General features: G+C 37.3%; 1 protein-coding gene across 1 annotated transcript; it reads left to right on the forward strand.

The window, feature by feature from the left end:
* The first annotated feature begins 175 nt into the window (after window positions 1–175).
* Window positions 176–27943, forward strand: LOC311073190 (protein NLRC3-like). The gene is made up of 14 exons (XM_084098679.1): window positions 176–348; window positions 440–518; window positions 837–950; window positions 1359–1416; window positions 1545–1749; window positions 5524–7279; window positions 7659–7832; window positions 8014–8187; window positions 8362–8535; window positions 15591–15764; window positions 25163–25336; window positions 25809–25982; window positions 26455–26628; window positions 26748–27943. The coding sequence occupies exons 2-14, from the start codon at window positions 466–468 to the stop codon at window positions 26752–26754; spliced, it is 3411 nt and encodes a 1136-aa protein (XP_083954805.1). The 5' UTR covers window positions 176–348; window positions 440–465; the 3' UTR covers window positions 26755–27943.
* Window positions 27944–27960: the final 17 nt, after the last annotated feature.

Consider the following 27960-nt stretch of genomic DNA (forward strand, 5'->3'; position numbering starts at 1 on the left):
TAACTTTTTTTTAAATAAACAACTTTTATTGAATAATTTTCTTAAAAAAACCCTATAGGAAAAATGAATATGAAAAATACTAAAGGAACCAAGGCTGCTGAAAAAGTGCTGTGAACAGTGAAAAAGTCACTGTTGTACCCTGGGGAATCTAAACCGGTCATACCACCTTAAGGTCGAATCAAAAGTGAAGAAAGCATGAGAGACATGTTTTCCTTGTTTGTGATCGAAACAAGGAGAGACACACTGAGGGACAAAAACAGTGAAGATATCTTTGATGTGAACACTGGACAACTTGCAAGATCAAACAACATATCTTTAATTCTAGATTTCTGCTGAGGACTAGCAGAGGTGAGGTGATGTTATTCAGCTAAACTGATGTATTATTCATATTGTAATAGTGTGTGATTAATACCTACACAATGTTTGCATGTGATTGCAGGTATGCAGTCCAGTTAGCAAGGAATCATGACCTCCAGATTTAAGCTTTCATCGAAACATAAAAGTGAATCATTGAAGAGGTTAGAATATGATTTTTGTACAGTGAATATAGCACCCTAAAAAGTATTTAGACTTTTTTTTTTTTTTTTTAAGATCTATGTCTCTTATTTTGGACAGTATATCTATTGTTTCATCATTTGTTCTTCATGTAAAAATGTTTGTTTGAAAAGTGTGCTTGTGCTATCTTTCTTTGTAATAAATGCCATGCAGTTTGATGTTTTATTTCACAATAAAGTGTGGCTTAAATACTTGTTACAAAGATAAAATTGAAATACACACACAGAAGCACACATGTATTTGTGTATGTCTGCAAATGTAATGGATGTTTTCTATACTAGTCCAATTCAGGTAAAATCATACCAATCTGACCGCAGTTGTGCGTCCCTGAAGAGTGACCAGTCAAGGGATCTTGATACTAATTTCAGTGAGGAAAACTCTTCTGCTAAGAAGAGGTCAGAATTGTGGTTTAATGGGTTAAATATGTTTTTCTAGTATGTATTTTCTGAGGTGGAACCTGTGGTATCTGAACTGTGTTGTGAAGGTTCCCAAATGTAAAAATGTTTTAGTAAAAGGACTGAAATATAGATATGCTTATCTTTTCATTATTGACTGATTTTGTTTAGAATAGATAGAGCCACTATTTTTTTTTTCCAAATGGGTTTGTGGCTTGTGGAAATGTATATTGCTATGTACACATACTGTACATATGGTATTTGTGACAATGATCTACAAGCATATACATTACAATACCTATACAATTTGTAATATAGATAGATAGACTGTAGTCTGCAGACATACAGCACTGTGCAAAATGTTTTATGAAGCATCTAATGTGTCTAAGATAGTTATTTTTGCTTTAGTGACAATCAAGATGGACTTCATTCCTCAAGAGGAAAGCTAAAGAATGTCGTCTTTAAGGTGTGTAGTTGTCTGCCTTTATGTGTGATTGCCTATTTGTAATATACAGTAATAAACACAAACACCCACACATTTTATGTAATTATATTGACTTTAATTGATTATTGTTCATTGAACTTTAATTTTAGAGGCTTGAGCACAAAGTAATTTCGCTAGTGAAGAAAGAACTAAAGAGGTTCAAGACACAACTGAGCCCAGATTACCCAGCACGCTCTGAAAGAGAGGAAGAGGAGGATGAAGGTCAGAGCAATGTCAGAGATGGGGTTCTGAAGATCACACTGCATGTCCTGAGGAAGATGAACGAGACAGACCTCGCCAACACACTACAGACCAGTAAGAGCTCTGGGTCATATAATCAGTACATCTATTTTACTTTATAGGAAGGATCACAATTCACAGTCTTACATGATTATTTTCATATTGTTTTTTAGGACTGTTTTGCAAGTTACTGATCAGTACAGCCACACTAATTTCCCTATTAAAAAAAATATAACCCTACAAGGTAACAAAACATAAAAGAAAAAAAGAATGTGACCATTTAGGCCAAACTAGGGGTGGGTGATTTGACCAAAATCATAATTCACTTTATTTTTCACTTATTTCATTTTTTTTATATTGTATTTGACATATATATATATATATATATATATATATATATATATATATATATATATATATATATATATATATATATATATATATATATATATATATATTACACACACACACACACACACACACACACACACACACACACATACAGTGGTGGTCATAATTAATGGCACCCCTGGTAAATATGATCAAAAATGGCTGTAAAAAAATAAACCTGCATTGTTTATCCTTTTGATCTTTCATTAAAAAAAACAGCAAAAATGTAACGTTTCATTGAAGTAAAAGAATTGAAATTGGGGAGGAAATCACATTATGAAATAAATGTTTTTCTCCAAAACACGTCGGCCACAATTAATGGCACCCCTAGAATTTTTTACGAGTAAAATATCTCTGAAGTATATTCCCATTAATATTTACCTTTATTTAGCACACCAGGGTGACTAGGAACATGAAATTGTCCAGCCATGACTTCTTGTTTCACAGGAGTTTAAATATGACGAATACACAAAGGCCAAATTCCCTTAATCATCCATCACGATGAGTAAAACCAAAGAATATTGTTCTGATGTGCAGAAAAAGATTGTTGAGCTTCACAAAATAGAAAGTGGCTGTAAGAAAATAGCTAAAGAATTGAAAATCCCCATTTTGACCATCAGGGCAATAATTAAGAAGTTCCAATCAACTAAAGATGTTACGAATCTGCCAGGAAGAGGACGTGCGTTCTGTATGGAGGAATGCTCTCTGATCTCTTGTCAGTTATTCTCCAAACTCATCAGGCATTATAGAAGAAAACTCAGATCTGTTATCTTGGCAAAAGGAGGTTGCAAAAAGTATTTCACGAGTTCACATCTACATATAATAAATACAATAAGTTTATGCGTATTTGGCGTGCTGTCCGGGGGGAGGGCTCCGAGCTCGGAGTTAGGCCCGAACCCAAAGTACTCCCCCCAGTTGGTAAGTGTAGATGGAAAAGGAAGTGTAGATGGAACTGGAAGTGAGGAGATGGGGTGGAGGAGGGATGCTGACAAACTTTCAATGAACAGAGATAGGTCTGCTGTGAATTTATACTCTGTCATTGAGTTGATTACTGATTAATCAACAGCTGTGCATGATTTGGTTAATTATCTGAACCTGCTCCTCCCGAACTTTGTTAAATAAAACCTCATTTAATAACAGGGAGTCAATAATTATGGCCAGCGTGTTTTGGAGAAAAGCTTTTATTTCATAATGTGATTTACCCCCCACTTTCAATTATTTTACTTCAATGAAAGGTTAGATTTTTGCGAATTTTTATATATATAAAGAAATAAGGAAAAAGATACAAATTAGAACAATCTGACAAATACGTTATAAGAATGATACAAATGAAATACATGGTGCTTTAAATTTAATAAGGTACAAATTATTTAACAGTAGCATTCATGTAAGGAATTAAATATCATATGTAAAAATAAGACTGTATAGTCTTTACTGTATATAAATATACACTGATTCTTATTAAAGTTACTGAAGTTATTCAGTCAAGAGCAGTGAGTGATTTGTTTTCTATTAGATGCATTAATAAAACAGACGGCAGCAGGTATTAGAGTGATGTCACTTTAAGATCTAATGCACAAATCTAATGTACTGACACACAACTGCGAATATGTTTTTTGGAACCTTGTGTTTTTGACATTATTAGTATTAGACAGTTTAAGCGTAATAATTCGGGAAAGAGAACTTAGTTCAGTTCTCACACACTGTCTGACAGCTTGTATTCTGTATGTGCGCTTGTCAGAGTTATGTTCTGTTTTGGCCATGTTTCTTTGTGTTTTGGTTCTCCTTCCAAACTGCTAGTTTGACCCAGTTTCTCAGCTTGTTGATTATTACAGGGATTAAAGTTTTCCGTCGCTACGATGGATTTCCGTTAATTGCAGCAAGTCTATGACGGATTTCTGTCAATTGCAGGGTTCCCGCCTGTCCTTATGTCTTAAATTCACTTTTCATAATTTTAAGGCCGTAAATATGCTTACATTTCTCAAATAGTGTAATAAATGTCTTAATTTCAGTTTGAATAGGTCTTAAATTAAGGAAAGATAAGGTGTATTCACCCTGCTGAGGGGGATGTGATCAAAGCCTGGAGTGGAGCGAAAGCGCGTTCCTCTCTGCACCATAAGCATTCTGTAATCGATCCACTCTGAGTCCACTCCGGTTTTTCCATTCCCGCTCATGGAAAAACTGCTCTGTGTTCACTCCATTTGAAAAGTTATTCTAATATGTTTATTTTTGATCATGAACCTCTGAATTTATAATACTATATGTAACGGTTTGGAAAGTATTCTACAAGTTTAATAAATATAATTACACAAAAATGTCCAAATGTAGTGAACGCGCCTATTGAGAGAAATGCACATTTTATACAGATTACATAAGAGAGTAGTCTGTTTCTATTCATTTTGAATTGTTTTGTTTAAAGGAACACGCCGACTTTTTGGGACTTTAGCTTATTCACCGTATCCCCCAGAGTTAGATAAGTCCATACATACCCTTTTCATTTCCGTGCGCGCCGTAACTCTGTCTGACACACCCACCGCTAGCCTAGCTTAGCACAAAGACTGGAGGTAAACAGCTCCAGCTAGCATACTGCTCCCAATAAGTGACAAAATAATGCCAACATTTTCCTATTTACATGTTGTGATTTGTATCTCTTAGTTACTGTGTTACTGTAATTATCTTAGTGTATTTATACTCCCTGTTCTGCTCAGGTCTTTGTCCTGTCTACGTCAATGATGTTGAGGTGTGTTAATCTGTTTCCCTGAGCGTTTCCTGCCTGTTCCATGAGTTTTGGATTAAAGATTATTTGTATTATCTTCTCCTACGTTGCTTAATTCTGAGCAACCACCCATGGCAACACTTTGGGTGTGTACGCTCAGAAAACCGTATACCAGAACAGTGTGGGAGAAAAATCGTTTGAAAAGCAAATAATAAACTTTCATGATGAATAAGAATTGCAATGTCCCATGGCGTAACCGCAATGTACATGAAATTTCTTCCTGTTGTCACATTTTTCATTTCTACTGGTTTATCATGTCTACTGGTATAGACTCCCACCTCTACCACTACGTTACTAAATAGGAGTTGTGAATGTATATTGCATTCTATGTTGGGTCTTGGGTGCCACAAACAATCTCTCTGTAAATGCATTTTAATTTTAAGACATTTAAAACATTTTAATTTGTCACAATCTAATATCCTCATTGCACACCACTACCTTAATGTCAACATGAAATGCTATTAACAACCCATTTTGCACTTGTAATGTGACATTTCTGAGTGAAACAGATAATTTAAAAAATTCAGGGTGGGACTTGATTTTATTAATCAGGAATTGATTGATTCACATCTAAAATTACATAGGATAATAAAAGAAAGCCTTTGATACATTAGAGCTTAATGCACACAAAACTTTACCAAGCATGCCTGAATATAATTCTGTGTTATCACTCTGCCTAACAGAACTAACACCCATGAGTCATCAAGTACTAAAATCCAACCTGAGGGCAAAGTTTCATAGAATTCATGAAGGAATTTCACTGCAAGGAAACACAACTCTTCTGAATGAGATCTACACAGAGCTCTACGTCACAGAAGGAGGGAGTGGGGCAATCAATTATGACCATGAATTGAGACAGATTGAGACAGCTCCCAGAACAACTTGTGTGCTGGACACACCAATCAAATGCAATGACATCTTTAAACCCTCACCTGGACAAGACAAACCCAACAGAACTGTACTGACTAAAGGAGTTGCTGGAATTGGAAAAACAATCTCTGTGCAGAAATTCATTCTGGATTGGGCAGAAGGAAAAGCAAATCAGGATGTACACTTAATTTTTCCACTTCCTTTCAGAGAGCTCAATTTAATGAAGGACAAAAACATTAGTCTGATGGAGCTTCTGCATCGTTTTTTTGCAAAGCTGAGATTACCAAGTTGTGATGACTGTAAAATCATCTTCATTTTTGACGGTTTGGATGAGTGTCGACTTCCTCTAGATTTTTCAAACAATGATAGCTTGTTTGATGAAACAGAATCAGCCTCAGTGGATGTGCTGCTGACCAACCTCATCAAGGGGAATCTGCTCCCTTCTGCTCTCCTCTGGATCACCTCTCGGCCAGCAGCAGCCAGTCAGATCCCTCCTGATTGTGTCGACCAGGTCACAGAGGTACGAGGGTTCAATGATGCTCAGAAAGACGAGTATTTCAGGAAGAAAATTAATGATCAGAGTATAGCCAACCGAATTATCACACACATCAAATCATCAAGGAGCCTCCACATCATGTGTCACATCCCAGTGTTCTGCTGGATCTCAGCCTCTGTTCTTGAGAAGATGTTGAGTGAAGCAGAGAGTGCAGAGGTCCCAAAGACTCTCACTCAAATGTTCACACACTTCCTGATCTACCAGATCAAACAAAGAAGCCAGAAGTACCAAGGAAATGCTGAAGTAGATCTTCAGCAGACAACAGAGAACATGTTTTCCCTGGGAAAACTGGCTTTTCAAGAGCTAGAAAGGGGCAACCTGATCTTCTATGAGGAAGACCTCAGAAAATGTGGTATTGATGTCAGAGAAGTGTCAGTGTATTCAGGACTGTGCACCCAGATCTTCAGAGAGGAGTTTGGATTGTACCTAGGAAAGGTATACAGCTTTGTTCATCTGAGCTTTCAGGAGTTTCTTGCTGCTTTATTCAAATTTCTTTATTTTATCCAAAGAACTGACAAGCATCTAAAACTTCTTAGCTCCACAATGACCAATTTGCTAAAAGGAGAAGTAGACAGGGCCTTACAGAGTGAGAATGGACACCTGGACCTTTACCTTCGTTTCCTTTTGGGTCTCTCATTGGAGTCAAATCAACGTCTCTTACAAGGCCTGCTGACACTTACAGGGAATGTCTATAAAAATGAACAAAAAATAATTAAATATGTCAAGGAAAAGATCAAGGATAATCCCTCTCCAGAGAAATCCATCAATCTGTTCCACTGTCTGAATGAACTGAATGATCATTCTCTACTGCAGGAAGTTCAAACATACCTGAAGGAAAAAGGTCCCAGTGGTCTCTCTGGAGTCAAACTCTCACCTGCTCAGTGGTCGGCTCTGGGGTTTGTGTTGCTGAACTCAGAAGAGGAGCTGGATGAGTTTAAACTGAGCAAATATGATCAATCAGAAGAATGTCTTCTGAGACTGCTGCCAGTGGTCAAAGTTTCTAGAAAAGCTGAGTGAGTATATAAATATAAATTAATTAATAAATAACTATATATATATATATATATATATATATATATATATAGAGAGAGAGAGAGAGAGAGAGAGAGAGAGAGAGAGAGAGAGAGAGAGAGAAAAGGTACAGGCAGAAAATTGGAGTTGTAGAATTGTAGGATAATTGGATATAAGTTGTAGATGAGTAGAATGTAAATGAATGAACGATATGATAAAGTAAATTGTTTAATGAAAGCTTTAGTTGCACAGCTCCTTGACATACAAACTAAGGTGTACAGTCCGCTGAAAATGAAAATCAGCATAATTTAAGATGACAATAATAACAGCAAAAATAAAGATTATTGCTAAAATTAAATATTGCCATAATTTCGCTCCCAGGCTTTATGATTCTAATCTGACAGAGAAAAGCTGCTCAGCACTGGCCTCAGCTCTCAGTTCACACTCCTCAAGTCTGAGAGAGCTAAACCTCAGCTACAACAACCTACAGGATTCTGGAGTGAAGCTACTATCTGCTGGACTGAAGAATCCGCAATGTAAACTGGAAATATTGCAGTATGTTATATCACATTTTATAATGATGCAGTATATGTACAGTATGTATCTCCACCCAATGTATGTATGTATTTCCACCCAGTTTTAGTTTAGCTGAAGATTCTGGAGGGGTATTTAAGAGCAAAGATACAACATTCATATGAATACATAACATTAAAATGAAGAGACATTCTCTTTGCAGGTTGTCAAACTGTAGTATTACAGAAGAAGGTTGCGCAGCTCTGGCCTCTGCTCTCATGGAAAATCCCTCACACCTGAAAGAACTCAATCTGAACTGCAATGAACCAACAGACACAGGAGTGAAACTTCTCTCATGTCTACTGAAGGATCCACAATGTAAACTAGAGAAATTTAAGTAAGAACCAGAAGCTCTTTCAACATTTTCAGTGCTATAATGGATGTGCTATTTTAAATAGGTAGTTTTTACACATCACTTGTACCATCAAAACAAAATTATAATCATCAGTATTAATATAAGATCAGCCAAAACTTAAAAGTATTGTGCTATAAATGTGGTGTTTTCTTCTAGGTTGCATAACTGCAGCATTACAGAAGACGGCTGTGCTGCTCTGGTTTCAGCTCTGAAATCAAACCCTTCACACTTGAGAGAACTCAATCTGAGTGAGAATAAACTAGGAGACTCAGGATTAAACCTGATGTCTGATCTACTGGAGGATCCACACTGCAAACTGGGCAACCTATAGTGAGTATCATTATCATAATAACTATTAGATTGTATATACTGTATGTATAGCCATTGGTATAAAGTAACATACTACTAATATTTTGTCACTTTACTTTTTTCTGCCTATTTGTTTGTATTTTAATTTGTTGAAACTTTTACTTCGCTACATTATTTTATCCAATTTAATTTTCTCTCATTAATAGGGTTGGGTATCATTTAGTTTTTTTCGATACCAGTGCCAAATCAATACTTTTAAAACGGTTCCGGTGCCTAAACAGTGCCTGAACCGATACTTTAAAAAAAGAGCCTCAAAACGATGGTGAATGACATTAAAGAATGACTTTTTTTTTATTGAAGAATAAATACAAAATTTTAAGTATACCTAAATATATAAATATAATTAAATACAAAACACAACACATTTACATAGCAAATTCACAATAAAACCTAAGCCACCTAACCCAACTACAATAATTTAACACTTAATAACACTAAATAACAGTTACAGTACTAATAACAGCTAAGTAGTCTGTAGTCTTGGTATGCTACAAACCAGCTTTAAATTGCAGCAATTCCTCTGCAGAAATATGACCACTTTTTTTTGCTTTCTCTGGCAAAATACGACACCTCTCCTGACTTACTGCATGTCCTGCACACGGTGAGCGTTATTTTAGAATGCATCACATTAAATGCCGTGATGGCGAAACCCCTCGTGGAAGAAGAATGCCATCATGTTTACAACTGTGACAATGAGCGCTCATAACATTTTTGAATGAATAATTTATTAGATCTGTCAGTCTGTTATTTTTTAGGGACATAGATTTTACATGTGTTACATCCATAGGGACATAAGTTATTCTGTCTTGTATGATTAAATTAACAATTGTGTTTACTCTGTGTGTGTGTGTATGTATGTAGACTGTGATCTTATGTTTAGAATAAGATGTCTGTCAACGAGAGCTGCAGGTTTTGTTCATCGAATTTAAGAGTTCAAGGAACAATTGTAAATTCTAAATGTATATTTGACACTAAGGACAGTGATGTATCCAGTCAACTAACAACTAACAACAGTCGAAGCTGGGTCTAATCATTAGGGATAGTTCACTTTGAAATTAAATTTTGGTATGTTTTAGCTTACTTCAAGGGCATCCAAGATGTAGGTGTCTTTTTTTCCGCAGTAGTTTCAATTTTGATATTTTTAGGTCAAACCGTTCTTGTCTGTCAGTCATTTAATGCAGGTCTGTGGTCACTGTCTAAGAGCATGCACAGAGTCCAAATTAAAACAATTTCCCATCGTCCAAATTAAACAATTCCCCATCGTAAGTACACATTGATGGCCTAAGACACGAAACGAGCGGTTTGTGTGAGAAAACTAACAGTATTTATATCGTTTTTACCTCTTATACACAACCACATCCAAGTGATCTGAGGGCGCGCGCGCATCCTGGTGTGTGACGTGTATGCAGACTGGTGCATAGATATATACACTAGAAGTCGCCTTGTCTATGGCAGTTCATTGGAACGAATGTCTTTAAGGCGACATCTAGTGTGTATATCTATGCCGCTGCGGTCGTTTCGGATCTGCCGCAAATGCTGTGATCACCGTCCAAAAGGTCACGGTCATCGTGCACGCCGAGCTGCCCAGCACAAACTCCTAACTTTTCTGCCTCCTTCACTTGGTCCTCCATTAGTGCAACAAGAGGGGAGACGACAACGACTATCGGCTTTGCATCCCTATCGTTCGCCACTAGCGGAGTGAGCTGGAAAATCAAACTTTCCCCGAACCCCGTGGGGAGGAGGGCCACAACATCATGGACACCAACAAAACTTAGCAAACATTGTTCTAGCTCCGGCTTTAACTTCTATATATTCGGCAGTTTTGCAACAACGGACCGAATAGCTTTTCTCACATCTTTCTCCGCTGCCATTACTGAACTCAAACTGACGCACTACATCAACGTCATCGTTCTCAGCCACTCCCTCTGTTCGCTGATTGGTCCTACAAAAAATTGGTTTCTGGAAACCTAAGAATATACAGCAGTCCCAGACGTAGTACTGAAGGAAAATAAAATTGAGCGGAAGTGCGTAGGAGGGCGCAGCCAGGCTAAAGGTGTTCCACCCTTGCAACTGCCATCTTCCAGTTCCAGCGTTGTGATTTAAGCTCTGGTTTAAACTCTTGTCTATCTAAGTGTTTGTTGATTGCTTCACCTATAGTGTTAACGTGAAGTTTTTGAGATCTACCTAAGCGTTTGTTGATTGCTTCACCTATAGTGTTAACGTGAAGTAGTGAGGGTATCAGAGTGTTTCAGTTTTATTTAATTTTTTTTGTAACCGCTTAAGTGGAAGTGGAATATTTTTCTTGTAGGGAGGTGGATGTCATTTATTTTAGAAATTACTTTTTTTCTCCTGTGTTTGAGTTAGAGAAGGAGTCAGGGAAGTATCTCTGTTTTATTTTTATTTTATTTTGATAGGTAAGTTATTTCTTAAAACCTTAGTCAGAGGAACCTTTTTGTTTGTTGGTTTTGACCTTTCCCCTCCTGAAGCCTTAAGTATTTTATTCACATTCTGTTAAATAAAAATACCTTTGTTTGTTTGCTCAAACTGGTGTTACTGAGCTTTCTTGTGTGTCAGCCCTGGAACTTGGAGACGGCAGTTCTCTCAGTCTCTCCCCACCGTTTATTTGTTATACCCCTTTCACCCCTAGATCTCTTTTTTTTTAAAAAGGGGTACGTAACACATGCAAGGTCCTGACTCTCTATGGTCATTAAAAATGTCCTTTGAAAAAGATTAGGGGTGTAACCCCGGCATCCTGGCCAAATTTGCCATTGGCCCCTGTCCATCATGGCCTCCTAATCATCCCCATATATACTGATTGGCTTCATCACTGTCTCCTCTCCACCAGTAAGCTGGTGTGTGGTGGGCCTTCTGGCGCAATATGGCTGCCGTCGCATCATCCAGGTGGATGCTGCACATTGGTGCTGGTTGAGGAGATTCTCCCCTTCCATATGTGAAGCGCTTTGAGGACCCAGAAAAGCGCTATATAAATGTAACAAATTATTATTATTATTTTTATTATTATTACATTTTCACATTAAACATGACGCGGAACAAAACAAACCTTAATTGGTTGCGTTAACAGACAAGAGATAAATGCCCTGCCTAGAGGAATGATACTCATAGCAAAATTTAGGTGAACGAACAGAGAAGCATATAAGGCTTAGAATTTTTTTTTTTTTTTTTTTTTTTTCAAGGATGATGTGACTGAATTACACACACATTAAATATATCAACATATAAAACAGGATTTGAATCTTATCTTGCAGACCCCAACTTATGAACGGAAGTGAATCAACCTGCCAGTTCGTTCATTTTGGACAATATTTGAGCCTTTTTTTTATATTCTAAAACACGTCATGGATTAAATCTGACTTCTTAATGCAATACTTACCTGAAGTAAGGTGACGGCGTCCCGTCAAGAAGCTACTATCACTACCTCGATGACACTTTGATGATCTGTTGTCTTTTGAGCGTAGAATCCATTTCTCAGCTGTGCAGCATATACCTGACATGGCTGCCAAGTTGCTCTTTGAAGAAATAGTTTTATTCATTTTTTATTCACAACCAATTGAGTCTCTTGAATAGAAAGATACATGAACATTTCAAATCATACGGTTGAGTAAAAACAATGTCACTCGAGTCTTCTTCACTGTGATTAGTTCCTGTGATTGGTTTGATATGATAAAAACTAATCATATGACTGTTAGTTCTACTGTGTTAAGCAATTTTTGGCTAAGTATATGTGGCCTTTGACCAGAGCATCCTTAGTCTGCATTTCTCTGTACATTTAATGTGGAAATGCCCATCACATAAAATATTTCTATCACACATATCAATGGATTAAAGTAGTCACCAGGAAAGGTTGTGTGTTACAGCGATTGTACTACATTTTCTAATATTGTAGATCTAAATTTTAAGTATTAAAGGGGAACTATGCAGTGTTTTTTTAATTAGATTTTTTTTAGAGAGTCACCAACGAGTTTTTACAACAGTATTGTCAAATATCTATTCCGAAAGCTGTGGGGGGAACCCTATAGAGAAACCTGCGAGCAAAAAGCGAAAAAACAGCGAAGAAATTACCAAAACTGCATAGCGCCGCTTTAAATGACCTTAATAATATGAATATTAAGTAAATATGGTGTAAAAAAGTTGTTTGTGAAATTTCAACACTTATGTAAATATGTCATTAACTGCCATTGTAGATATATCTTCTACGGCATATGAATAACAGCAAATGACCAACTAGCTCTCTTTTAGCTCAGCTTCTTTCCTTTTTCAGATTTTTTTTTTTTTAAACATTAACACACTGTTTTTGTCATTGGTTAGGATTTTTCCATTAATTTAGTTGTTTTGTAAACTTAATATATTTAACAGTATTGATGCTGTTCTTTTATGTTTAGAGATATTTGCAGAAACGATCGTGATATTCATAAAATATGCCCCCTGTGTCTGGTTAACCCTCTGGAGTCTGAGGGGTGTTTGGGGTCCTTGAGATGTTCTGACATGCCCTGACATGCCCTGACATTTGTGCTTTTTTCAGTTGCTTATAAACATATTAATGGCAAAGGTGTAAATTCACTCTATTTAGCACAAACAGGGCTACCATAATATGTGAACAACTTGCATGTACATGTTTGTATTTTTGATAGAATAATGTTTATGCATGGTTTTTAAAAAAACAAAAAACTAAAGTTTCTGAAATAAGGCCATAAAACACATTCTAAATATATGTAAATAAGACTTTTGACTAATGGATGTCGTTGCCTAGAATTTTTTCTTCAAAATTATGTGAAAATCATCCTGCCTAATCATTCACATAACACAATACATTGATTTAAATCTTGTAAAACACTTTTTGTTTGGAAAGGCCATATGCGGGTGGGCGTGATTCACACCTGAGGAGTCAATGGGCCCCTGCATAATGAGGCTGCATACGTAATGAGCCTTTCATTCAGGTGTGTGAATGAGCCACAAGAATGCAAGGACAATATATAACTGGTTTGTTGTTTTTTCCACAAATTTTGCTTGCAAATTGTATAATATCCAAGGTAAACATTTCTAGTAATTGTGCAGTTAATTGTTCTCATACTGTATTTTCAGATTTGGAATATATTCTCTTCCCAAATGTGTCACTAATAAAGCATAATAAAATTATTTAAAGATAAGGCTTATAATGACCTTTTAAGATTTTGTTTACATCTATCCTTATATATATATATATATATATATATATATATATATATATATATATATATATATATATATATATATATATATATATATATATATATATATATATATATATATATATATATATATATATATAGCCTATATATATATATATATATATATTTTTTTTATTTTTTTTTTAAGGTTATACAATTACAACAACATTTAAAATTGTAACAATATTTCCAGTGTAATCTTTCTTTGTATTCGCGATTCATATTAAAACAGTATTTTTGCCAGCTGTAGAAGCTCCACAACAGCGCGCATCTTTGCGTTCATTTATTCCGATTAGAACAAAGCAAACAGAACTGACCTAATTCCTCAGCGGGATCCGTTTGCTCCTCGAAATGATACTTCCAGAACTTCTGAGGTAAATTTCTGCAGGATTATTATCAAGACAGTATTATTCCTCACAGCATCGTAAAGTACATAAGTCTGAAAGTGAACTCGCGGTGTGTGTTATCCAGCTGATGGGCGTTTTACAGGTTTGTTTGGATCGGCTCACATTTGCGTTTGAATAGCGCGCGCTCTCCGTGGGCGGAGCACATTAAAACTTAATTAGCTGAGATGAGAACGACTGACATCTCTCTCTTTGCATACATATTACATAAACTGTGAATATTTGTTTTTTATAAAAAATACTTCGTTTAAAAGAAGAGAATTCAAGCTTCATGCCTGTATGTCTGAATGCCTGTTTGACTGAGTATTCGCTGAGTTATGGTTCATTTTCGGACGCGTTTCAGAATGGACTACACTGACGGAGAGGAGGCAGAACTCGCTTCGTGTTTATTTTTCTTTATTTGGCAAAAAGCACAACACTTTGTTTTTATTGTGAGTATACACAAAAATAATACACATTTAACAGAATCGATTGATGTATGAAACTCCAATGGAAAATCAAAGTCAACCGAGTATTTTTGAGTTTCTTTTACACTGCTAAAAAAAAAGCGAGCTGGTATCGCCGGCGATACCGCCGACCTCTGGGGGTTAAAGTCTTCAAAATCTTCCCGGCGATTGGGAAGTGATTGGTAAATAACATATCTGTAAATGCCAAAGCAATAACAAATTCATAGAAGGGCATGTAACAAGTTGAATTAGTTACTGCTCCTTTAAGGTGGAACGCACTCTCTCAGTTGTGAGTGAGCAGACGCATGAGGAGCGCGACCTGTGAATATGGCATATGCATATAAAGCCAGTTTAATATTTCTGTTACTCTTAAGCTTGTTTTATTTCTATTCAGTTATGCAGTTGTTAGTGAGTATTTTGCAAACTGCCCATGTGAGCGTGGGATCGATGACACTGATATTACTAGATTACCACTGCACTGTGGAATATCAGTAACGTGAATCTTGGCATACACTTTGTTTCTATGCAGACTCTATTGGCTAACCGTTTGCTTTCGTATTCAATATAAGATACTCCTTATCATATTCAAAGCACTCCATGGTCTTGCGCCCCTGTATATTTCTGATCTCAGTCATACCTACCCCCCAGTTTGCACACTTAGATCTTCTGATACCAGTCTATCGTTGATTCCACGGCACAAACTACCATAATTTGGTGGAAGGGCATTTTATATCGCTGCCCCCACTCTCTGGAATTCCATTCCCCAACACATTTGCAACCTTTCATCATTAAAAAGTTGAAAAAGTTAACATGAGATTAACAACATAACACATAGTTGTATATACACTGTTCAAGAAGTTTAATAAAACATTCAATCAATCAATGATGATTTTGTGTTTGTTGAGCAATAAATGAGAAGTTTTATCTTCTTCGTTCTGTAGCTTGTCTAACTGTGCTATTGGAGAAGAAGGCTTTGCAGCTTTGGCTTCGGCGCTGAAGTCAAATCCCCCATACCTGAGAGAGCTGGATCTGAGTATGAATAAACCAGGAGATTCAGGGGTTAAGCTGCTCTCTGATCTACTGGAAGATCAACAATGTAAATTGGAGAAACTAAAGTAAGTTAAAGATATACTCTTTTCATTAGCAATGCTTCCATCCAAAGTTGCAAATGTAACTTATGTGCAAAATTGAAATATCACATAAAACATTTGCGAATAAAGCAGTGTTCAAGAAAACAAAATCGTCACTTCCTAAAAAATTTCCACAAAATATCTGTAATAAAAATGGAAGTTTCTGCAATCGGTGAAGCCACCGTGGCTACATCATAAATGACTTGCGTCTCAGAGTGTGCAGTCGAAGCACAATAAACTGTCATGTCATCTCGCATTCCGATGCCTGGTTTTTAAGAATGCAATCATGTGAGACACTTCATAAGTGGATTTGTCATTCTGATGACAGGACTTTGATCAAACCAACATTTGAGATACTGTTCAATGAAATTGTTCTGCTGGTTAGTCCAGTTATCCAATTACATCCACTGTTGAGGCAAAGATTTTTGTTTCACATCAAGAAATTTATTCAGTTAATGTGTTTCTAATTGGATAAAAAATGATCCGCCTCAATTTAGCACATACGGTTTTTATGCACATTTTAAGGAATTTGTGTGGTTTTTCTATCAAGTGTTTTTTTCATGCGATATCTCAAAATGGGAGAGGAGAGAATCTAATTGCAAGTAGTCGTTATAACAATTTAATACAACAACATTCAGGAACAATAGGAGAACCAACCCGAACACTGACCAGAACAGACAAAGAACTGAGCCAAACAGGAATTCTGTCAGGACCACTACCGTCAAATACAATTGACAATTAGCACACAGTTAGGATTGGTGGTATGGTTCCGTTCTTGGCGAGAACTCCCTGCGCATCCATGCAGCCTAGCATGGATAAGAGCAGGGAGAGCAGCAATAACCCCCCAAAACAAAACCATATGCCAATATCCCCCAAACCCAACTGACAGCGCAATCTGGATGCTTTTGTAGTTACCTGAGTGAGCCAAGGCAACAAGCATGTTGCCAATACCTGAAAAGCTTGAGCAACAGCATGTTACCAACAATACCGAAAAGCCTTAAGCAACAAACTTATGTTGCCCTTACCTAGATGACCTAAACGAGTATGTTGCCAATACCCACATAAGCCATAGCAACAAGCATGCTGTTAATACCCGAAATGCTTAGCAGTAAACATGCATATTACAATGAATGACATACCACCTGAAATGAAGAAGTGAAAATTGAGATATCAAAATGAATCAGCTGCTTGCTTGTTGTATATCCGCAGTCCAGTTCCAGTTTCTTTGAGTGACGCCTGTGAGCTAGAGATGAGAGATGGAGATTTCCTTTTCAAGTATCTTTTTTTCAAGAAAAAATATATATATATCTTTTTTACACACTACCCCACCACGACTGAGGCTGATAGAATGGTTACATCCTGATGTTAGCATCATATGTTGAGCACTATAGATCCAATCTTATGGGGGAAGCATCACCGCAAGCTGGACCATGCAAGGACACACTGCAACAAGCGTGTTGCTGTAGCCATTTTAACAATTGTATGGGATCTATTGGGGGAAGCTTACACCCCTAGTGGCAGCAAAATCTGATACAACAAGCATGTTGTATAATCGTGGAACTATTGCTAAAACTAGTGTCGTTTGGCAGGGGAAGCATACACCCTACAGCAATAGCTATGACTAGTGGCAACAAACTGATACAACAAGCATGTTGTATAAATCACAGAACTATTGCTAAAACTAGTGTAGTTTGGCAGGGGAAGCATACACCCTACAGCAATAGCTCAGACTAGCAGCAACAAAACTGATACAACTAGCTTGTTTGTATAACCATAGGACTAGTATTAAAACTAGTGTAGTCCAGTCGGAGAAGCATACACCCTCTAGCTCTGAGTCAGATGCAGTCCGCAGCTAAGCAATGAAATACAGTGTGCTTCCTCATTCATGAACATGATTTCTGCTCCCGTCCTATGAATTCCATCGGCTGTGGAGGTGAAGATGACGACTCCCATGATTCCGCACTCCTTCACAGGACCATCAAGCTACGATGTTGTTAGTGTTGTTGAATACCAGACCTCTGCGGTGTATGTACTGTGTATTTTGCACAAGTATGTTACCGATATCTAGATAGCTTTAGCCACAAGCATGTGGTAACTTTAACACAGCATGTTGCAGTAATCAGACAGAATAAAGAACAGGCATTTTTCCAATGCAACCAGATAAGCATAAAACAACGCTTGATTACTACAGCATGTTGCTGAGGACAGCATGCATATTCGATAACATTGCACTAGCAACCACCATATGGTACTGATAGCAATGTTGCTGAAATGATAGCATATTGTTGATGCCTGATAAGCTTAGCACAGCATGTGACAATGACACCAGGTATAAGCCTAAAACACAGCCATGTTCCAAATAACGACCTTAAAAGTAAAACAACCATGTTACCAATAGCAACTAACAGCTTTTAAAGCAAGCAGTTTTCAATAGCCACTAGATAGCCTTTAGAACAAGCAGTGTTTCAATAATATATATATATAATTTTTTTTTTTATACACAGCTTAAATATACCACCATGTTGAATTTCAGCCTATAAAAATGCAATCCCTTAAAAAACAATGCATTAAAATGAAAGCACGGTATACAATACACCAGGGTGGGAATTATGTAATTTTAGGGGCAAGGCCATTTGGCCTCCACCTTTTTTTTTTTTTTTAGGGGCACCAAGGCCATATGACAGGGCACAAAGGCCATCGTACAATTCGATGGTTTTCCCATTCAGATTGATACCATAACATCCTAATTTGGAATAAGACATGGATTATGACTTTTTTAATAAAAAAAAACATTTTTTAATGAGAGAGAGAGAGAGCGCCATTACATCCAGAAGGTATACACCCTCACACAACAATAGAAACAACATAAATGCCAATAAAAGCATTCAGAAACACCACAAATGCCAATAAAAGCATTCAGAAACACCACAAATGGCAATAAAAGCATTCAGAAACAACACAAATGCCAATAAATTAATAATTTCCTGCATTGTCGAACGCTCTTCTTCATGTGTTTCAAATATGGACTATAATGTTCAGTAGAGGCTGCTGGTATGAATTGAAAACACAGCACATCAGTATACAGCGCTCATAATGATTACATCGACGCATTTGGCTATAAATTCAATAAAATATTATTCCTGTCAATAGAAATCTGATGTAAACTGAGAATATATCAATATTTCTCCAAATCTGCACACTTTTGAGCTAAAAGCCGTGAGGGACGTTGTTTTGTGAATCGCTTTCATGACGACAGCACAGGAGTTTTTTTATGAATGGGAGCGTCTGACGCTCATAATTCATATTAAAGGTATCGACTCATTTTTGCATTTCATAACTCCTGACACAAATTAAGACATAACTGTCAATATAAATTTCTCAGAATACAATAGTGGTCAAATACTGAAACGTGAGTCTTATATCTTTTTAATGATGTAAGTTATAGTTTGTCAAGGTAATAACATTAAATCTTATAGTAACTTTGAACTATTAAAAAAAAAACGCTTCAGTGCGCCGACGCCGTTACCTCTGGAACCTTGCATAGGGCCCTTTTCTGAAAAGGGCACTTATCTACTAGCAAATAGATTTTGATATTTTTAGGTCAAACCGTTCTTGTCTGTCAGTCATATAATGCAGGTCTATGGTCACGGTCTCAAAGAGCAACCAGAGTCCAAATTAAAACAATTCCCCATCGTCCAAATTAAACAATTCCCCATCGTAAGTACACATTGATGGCCTAAGACACGAAACGAGCGGTTTGTGTGAGAAAACGAACAGTATTTATATCGTTTTTACCTCTTGTAACACAGCGACGTCCAAGTGATCTGAGGGCGCCCGCGCTTCCTGCTGTGTGACGTGTGCGCAGACTGGTGCATAGATAGACATATAGATTTCGCCTTGGCTACGGCAGTTCATGAACGAATGCCGTAGCCAAGGCGAAATCTAGTGTATATATCTATGCACCAGTGTCGACAACAGAGTGTCGTTCTTCTGTTGGTGCTGACGTTACATGCTTCTTGCACTGCTGTTTTGATGCGTGAGATCATCGATGTGATTATGACACTGCACCTGCGCGAATCCACAAACTAATTGAAGTTCAGAGACTACTTGGGTGGAACTTGGACAGGGCCAGGGCACACAGGCCACTGTGGCCGTACGATGATTTTTTTTTTCACGGGGCATGAAGGCCAAAGTGTAGGGCAACGGCGGCCATGGCCGCGTGGCCGCGGTATAATTCCCACCCTGCAATACACTATAGCTTTAAGAACGCTGTTTCCAAGAACTAGATAGACCAAGCGTGTCTGATAACGCTGAAGTGACTCAACTGAATAGTGACTGTTTACTATGTCTTTTTTACAGGGTTCCTGCAGGTTTCAGTTAGTCAAATTTAAGACCTTTTTAAGACATTTTAAGACCATAAAGATTGAAATTTAAGACCTACACGACGCATTGCCAAAAAATATTCAAATCAAAGAATTCATTTTATTTAAATGAATTCAGTAATTGAAAAAGCATTAACTTAATTTACAGATAAAGCAATCACATTAGTAACCTTCCAGACCCAACAACGCGTGTCAGAGAAAAGAACAGAATCAGATAAAATTGTACTTTGCATATTATAGGCCTACTGTAAAAAACACATAATTAGTTGATTTTAGTTGATCATAGTTGATCAAAACTAGAGATGAAATGGCATGAACATTTCATTTAATTATTATAGTGCCAAAAATTATCACTTATCACAGAATCCTGTTCAAAAAGTACTAATACTACACAATGAAATCAATTCACCAAGTTTTATGTCGAAAAACAGCAAATAACAAATAAAATTAGCATCAATACGCACTAACATAAACATTTAAATAATACGATTAAAAATGATAGCCAGATTTTAAAAGTGTCTTGCAACATGTTATATACTAACATGTACAAGTTCAAATAAAGTTGACAAAAAAGGTTTTTATAAAAAGATAAACCTCACATATTTCATACTTTAATTTATCTTTTTTGACTCATTCTTTTTTATAAAAAATGATTTAGTGACATTTACAATACACTTTAGCTTATCTTTTATTATTAATAGTAAAATTCGGTCCGATTTTCCCGTGGCGTCTGTCGTTGCTATGCAACTCCACAATGACAAAAAAGTTTTAGTGGCTAATGGATTTCCACCGCCGAAAAACGCTTGCTGTAGCTCTGTTACAAGATTTATTTACGGAGAAGAGAAAAACACCCGTAGTGTTTGGGTGCACCCCCATCCTTCATGTCTTTTTTCATGTTGCTGCGCCTGGAAAAAAAACGAGCGCGTCGCTTCAATTATAAGTGCGCTTACCGCGCGCCTACATTTGAATGAACTTGAGCGCGAAAAAGACGCGATATGTGAACTGCCTCTTGGCGAGCGACTTCGATACTTTTTTGCTACTTTGTAATAACTTAATGCGGCCAGCGTTTCTGGAAATGAACGAGGGTAAAATCTTTTTTAAGACCTGACTAAATGAAATTTAAGACCGCGGATGAAAATCTGGCTGTTTTTAAGACGTTTTAAGGCCTTAAATTTAAAGTTCAGAATTTAAGACATTTTAAGACTTTTTAAGACCCCGCGGGAACCCTGTTTTTAAAGCTGTGCCACAGCAGAATTATTCCATTTGCATCATGAATTGTTAATTCCTATCAAGCAAACTGCTTGAATCTGTGCTGCATAGAACATTAAAACACAGCGTGTGCAACACGATCAGTTGCCAATGACAACACATAGTAACACACATAGCCAATATGATCGCATAAGCCTAGCAAGAGCATTTAATGAAAACGACTAAGTTAGATAAGACCAAGCCACACGTATAGCATTAGCAACAAGCATGTTGCCAATGCCATGATAGCTTTTAGCAATGAGTATTAAAAGGGACTTAGCTTAGCTTTGTGAAGACTTTCAGAGATGAATGGAGAATGAATCACGTCGAGTCCTGTGTCAATAATGCAGCGATGCGAGCAGCAATGCAGACTGAGGTCACTTCCAAATCAGGCAACTTAGGATCAATGCGGCAAATCCCGTGTTCAAGTTTAAGATGAATCTGAGGTGAAATCCTTGTGGGGATCGAATTCCTCTTGCTAAATTCCCGATTACACGATTCCTTGTGAGATGATGTTGTTTGCCTGCCAAATTTCACCATTTAATTACCTCCTGAGAAACAAGATAGCTGCTCATAATACTGAAGGAGCTTATATATGTATACAGTGATAGGCATTGTATTCCTATAGATAGATGTGGATCAGCTGAGAGTCAGCTGATGCGAGCTTGACTAACATGACCTGCCAGAACTAACTCTATGCTTGATTATAAATACACACGATAATGAGGGGTAAAACAAGGCACAGGTGGGACTGATCAGTGAACTAATTAGGAACCAAAGTACAAAGGACACAGGGACTAAACAAGGCAAATTAAACTAGACTTAATTAACCAAAAACACTGACAATAAGTGGCACATTTAGGGAACATTTTTACATATTATATTCCTCATTCCTCAAATCAGTGGTCTCAAACTTAATTCCTGGAGGGCCACAGCTTGCTCCAACCCTAATCAAATACACCTGATCCAGCTAATCAAGGTTTTCAGGATTACTAGAAACTTCCTTGCAGGTGTGAGTTGGAGCTGGTTGGAGCTTAACTGTGCAGAGCAGTGGCCCTCCAGGAATTGAGTTTGAGACCACTGCCTTAAATGTTCTTAGTTTCTCTTAAAAAAGGTCTTCAAAAAGTCTTAATGTACTCTTATAAAACTTGCAAAAAAAAAACTGAAAAAGGGGAAACACAGACTAGAACTCAAAGACTAGAAGATTCAATGGCTCGGAGGTAGGGATGGGTATCGTTTACATTTTATCAATATCGATACAGATACCACTTATCGATACCGGTACTTATTGATACTGTTCCCTTTCAAAAGCTACAATCGATGCTGTGCTGATCAGCGCACTGGGAACGTCTTTAACGTGACCAGCTGTGAATATGTGTGCAACACATCAATGAAATTGACCAGGTACTTTTATAGCCTCGGCTATAAATAGATGAGCCACAGCTGCATAGACAGGTATTTTGTCTTCAGATCATACTGTGATGTGTGAGCTTCTCAAGCTCTCAAAAACTCTCTGTTTCCTCTGATAGGAGTTAGTTTTTGCTAGGCAGTGCGCGGAAAAATCTCTCTCTTTTTCCTCTACACTGTCTGACAAGTGAAAAACAAAACAAACGGTGTGTGCCTCCATGTTCACGTCCTAAGGCTGAATCAGACACACATCAACGCTGTTTTGTTTGTTTGGGGAAATAGCATTTTGGCCTTGCGTTTGAGCATGGTGATTGCGAGCACTGTGGAATGTTCACAGCTAAAGTGCTTCACGTTCGCTTTGCTTATTTCAAAGGGGTAGCACCCACAATGTGATTGTGGGGTTCACGTGTCGATCTGGCTGAGGAGCGAGGAGCTCTCTTTCCAGATCACAATGTCAGCGGGTCAGGCTGGTACTGCGCTGCACACCATGGCTGTTACAGGCATACCTCTAAAGCAGAGTGTGGCGAGTTGCACTCCCCCTCGTAAAGACTGGGGACCAGCTCGCTGTGCACAGCAGCCTCATAATGGACCTGAGACAAAAATCCTGAGGTTTTTTTTTTGTCCCAGGTCTGTGGGGGTGTGCCCCTTCGGGACAGAGCATGTCAAATACACCAATCAGCTCCTACCTGACACCCCCACGAAACCACTGTAACATCCCTTGTTTGGCAGCGGTTTCCAGCGAAATGTTGAATGTTCTGTTGTTTCCTGTTATCGCCCCGGAACAGAACATTTAACATTCACCCAACAGGAAATATTAAAATTGGTACCCCTTTAAAGAGACTTTGGCAACATGAAAGCTACTGCCGAGTATCTCTCTTTGCGTCCTAAAGACAGTAAAAAGGAATACGTTGCCCTCCTCATTTTAACGGTGTGGTTCCCACTACCATGAAACAGGTCTAGGCACATCTGCTGTCACAAAAGAAGAAATGAGGGACTGCGTCCGTTTTTAGATCTTTGAGGCTTCAACCATTCTGTCAGAACGCTCAAGTTCAAGATGCTAACTATCAAGAAGATTGTGTTGCAAATTCAACATCGCGATTGGTTCTTCACGGTCGATCTTAAAGACACATATTTTCACATAGAAATATTGCCACAACACAGGAAGTTCCTGAGGTTTGCTTTGGGGGGCGAAGCTTACCAATACCGGGTCCTTCCATTCGACCAAGCCATGTTACATAGATAGACGATTGATGCAACAGGATTAAAGTTAATCTATCTTAAATACAAATTAAATCTAGGATCAAAATGATGGTTTAAATGTAAACCTGCTTATTTTTGAACGAGGTTTAAAGTTTGGTGCAATGGAATTAATAGATAAACCTTGATTTAATCTAGATTTAAGATTAATCCTTGTTGGTGCAAACCACCCTCAGTGTACCTATAAAGTACTTGCATTTAAGTATGATTTTCTTTAGTTTTTACAAACTGGGGGCCCTATTTTAACGATCTGAAATGCAAGTATCAGACGCGAAACACAAGTAACTTTGTGGGCGGATCTCGGATCTATTATACCGGCAGGATAAATGACTCTTGCGCCCGACGCAAATCTAAAATGGGTTGGTCTGAAGTAGCAGACATTAAAAAGTGACATTGTATGGGGATGGGAGAAACCCACCCAAATTAGCTTTGGTTAAACAGGCGTATAATAATTTTGGTAAATGTGTAAGCTAGATTTATGCCTATTTTTTCACATCTTCATGGACACCACAATGATTTCCCTCATGTGGAATATTTATGTAATTTATTGTAATTATGTATGGTTTGCAGAAATGGCAACTTCTGCGTCTATGTGTAGATGAGAGAAGCAAAGTGTATGTGTGTTGTGCACACGCTACATTATGGCCAAGTATGCGCCCTTAAAATAGCATCTGAACGCGCCACTGAAAATGCACCACTGACTTTAGACTAGGTTTTTCCTGGTCTGTGGCGGAATTGTTTTCTGGAACTGCAAAATAGCACCAGGGAACATTTGCGCCGGAACACGCCTCCTCTTTCCGCTGAACCGCCCCTGGGAGCGCAAGTTCATTCCCTAATTTACCGACGTGCGCCTGTGGAGGGAAAAGTCTGCTGTGCGTCGGGTGCAAAATAGGAATGATACATGTGTCGGTGTACAAAGTAAATTGCTCTGGGTGCAAGATAGGGCCTTGGGAGTCAAATTAAAGTCATTTTCAGTGGTAATTGGAAAGAAAAGTGTTACAGATGCTGCTGATTGAGTTTAATGTGGAACATTCCTTTAAAATATCAATGCATCTACATTAAGCTGTGTGAAATGTTGTCTCTCTTCAGGCTGTCTAAGTGCAGTATTGGAGAAGAAGGCTGTGCTCGTCTAGCATCAGTTCTGAGATCAAACCCCTCACACATGAGAGAACTGGATCTGAGTGGGAATGAACCAGGAGACTTAGGAGTGAATATGCTCTCTGATTTACTGGAGGATTCAAACTGTAAACTGGAGACATTGAAGTGAGTGTAACAGTCATACAGAATGGTGAAGCATAAGCCGCGTTTAATTACCCAGAACAATTTGTTCCAGGAACTTTTTTTCCCCAGACCTTTAGCTGTCTGCATTTCCATCGGGTTCTAAAGTATTGTGAAGATTAGGCAAATTAGTCCGGTGACGTAGGACTGCACGTTACTTTCCAGTTCCCGCTGGATTTCATGGTTTCAAATGATTTTATTTCAATTATTAATTGCATAAAGTTTCATATTTATGTGTTACATCAGACGTGTGCTTGTAATTGTTCTAATGTTGATGAATGATGAATATTATTTCAAATTAGGTAGTAACTAGCACAATACATGCCAAAATTATCATCATTTAATGGTTTTGAGGACTTAGACTGTCCAATGTCAAATAATTCCACTCTGTCATTTACTGTATGTCACTGTTTGTTTATCTAAAAGTGTGAAATGTTTTTTTTCCTTATTTATGCAGACTATCTAACTGCAGTATTGGAGAGGAAGGTTGTGCCGTTCTGGTGACAGCTCTGTGGTCAAACCCCTCACACCTGAGAGAGTTTGATCTCAGTTGGAACAAACCTCAAGATTCAGCAGTTATTCTGCTGTCAGATATACTGAAGAATCCACTTTGTAAACTAGTGAAACTTAAGTGAGATTTATACATAAAAATCACTAAACTATTACATACACTGTGTAACATCAATGACAAATCATCAAATACTTTTGAAAGATTATCCAGCAATTATTTCCACTTTTTATTCAATTGCATGGTATTGTATTGCATTGCCTTTGAATATTGAAAATAATGTACGACATGAATATGTTAAAATTAGAAACAAACACACACACACACACACACTTGAAATATAAAACACTTCAGTACATTTTGAGAAGTTACATTAGCAAAAAGTTATTTATTACTGTATAACAACAGTTATAATTACTGTATATATTTCAATTTAAAAAACTGTTGTTTAAGAAAAAGCTGCATCCAAAATCACATATTTTCAGAGATTTCAATGAAGATTTTCAATGAATTAATTATGCAAGTGTGCAGTAAGAATACATATACAGTGCATAATACATATCACTCATTAACAGCATTTTACTTTTCTTTGCAGGTTGTGTAACTGCAGTATTAGAGAGGAAGGTTGTTCTGCTCTGGCTTCAGCTTTGAAATCAAACCCCTCATACCTGCGGGAACTCAATCTGAGGTGGAATAAACCTGGAATAAACTCAGTGAAATTATTGTCTGATCTACTGGAGGATGCAATTTGCAAACTTGAGTCCCTAAAGTGAGTTTTAAGTTGCTGTTACATTGATTGTTTTGATATTTGAATAACTAGTACTGAAATCATAATTATGTCTCTTACTCTTTAATGTATCCTGTGTCTTTTTTCCCCCTGTTAAACAGACTCTAGACTCCATCCATTTATCCTACAGTGTAGTTTCTGTCCTGAACTCCATTACCTACAATATTTTCCATCCAGACTGCTTCAGTCAGAGGACCCTATGTGATCCAGCTCTCTGCTATTTTTAGACAAAACATATTCACCCACTTAAATTTCATAATAATGTTGCAGTAATTAACGTATTAACCATGAATGCTGACACAAAGACAGAAACTTCTTTAATACTACAAATAGCAATATGAAGATCACAGACACTCAGTACTCCATTTACCCTTATAGTTAAACCAAATGTTATTCATGATTGTTTTTATTATAAGTTGATATAAAAAGAATATCTGCCAATAAAATGCAACACGTTTGATCAATTAAGTGATTGAAGTATTCCATTTGTTGCATCATTAATTTGTTTTTATTGAACATATTTTCATAGCTTTATAGAGTGTCTGATTGAATTAATCTTACATAGAAGTTAATTACTTTTTCCATTTGTTTGTATATTAGTGTTTTCTTGTTTAACTTTGTGAGATTGTGTAAAGTTGTGATGTTCTCATGTTCACTATAACTTTAAAAGCCAGAGTGTTTTTCTTCATGCCTTAAAATAGCTTGAATGTAACTCTACACCCTTGCCTCATTTAGTATATGCAGTTCTATACATACATGCAAATTATCCCAGCCTCCACTCACTCACAGCAGCTCAGAGGATCACACGTTGACAATCATACATTGATCTGATTGGTTACAAGTGTTGTATTACAAATGTATTAAATGTTTAATTTAGGTTCCAATACAATAGAATATAAACTGAGAAAGTTGAGTAGATTGAATTTAGCATTTGAGGTATAGATGATGATTATATCAGCTGTTAAGCAGAGTTTCCAGCAAGAGATCCCTGCTCTATTGTAAGTTAAATGAGTCAGATTACTGAGACTCTCACCCTTTGTCTTTAATGGCTCTTGGAGCCCCAGCCCCAGTCATTGAATAGTTATGATGATTGGATTAGGATTGGTAACACTCTAGAGTCTAGGGTGGGTTCCTAAACCTGTATACTTCATTTACATGCTTTGTTCAGAGTGTCTCCACCTCTCCACCTGTAAATCCCTCCCCCTAAATGTTTTTAAATTGCAATGTAAAGTTCCTTTAGTCAGACTTGATGACTGCAGCTACCGACAGCTCGTGTTCTCAATAAAGAATCCTGCTGAAGAAACAACCAAGTCT

This window comes from Abramis brama, assembly GCF_963993115.1.
Source record: "Abramis brama genome assembly, chromosome: 22".
NCBI classification, from domain to species: domain Eukaryota; kingdom Metazoa; phylum Chordata; class Actinopteri; order Cypriniformes; family Leuciscidae; genus Abramis; species Abramis brama.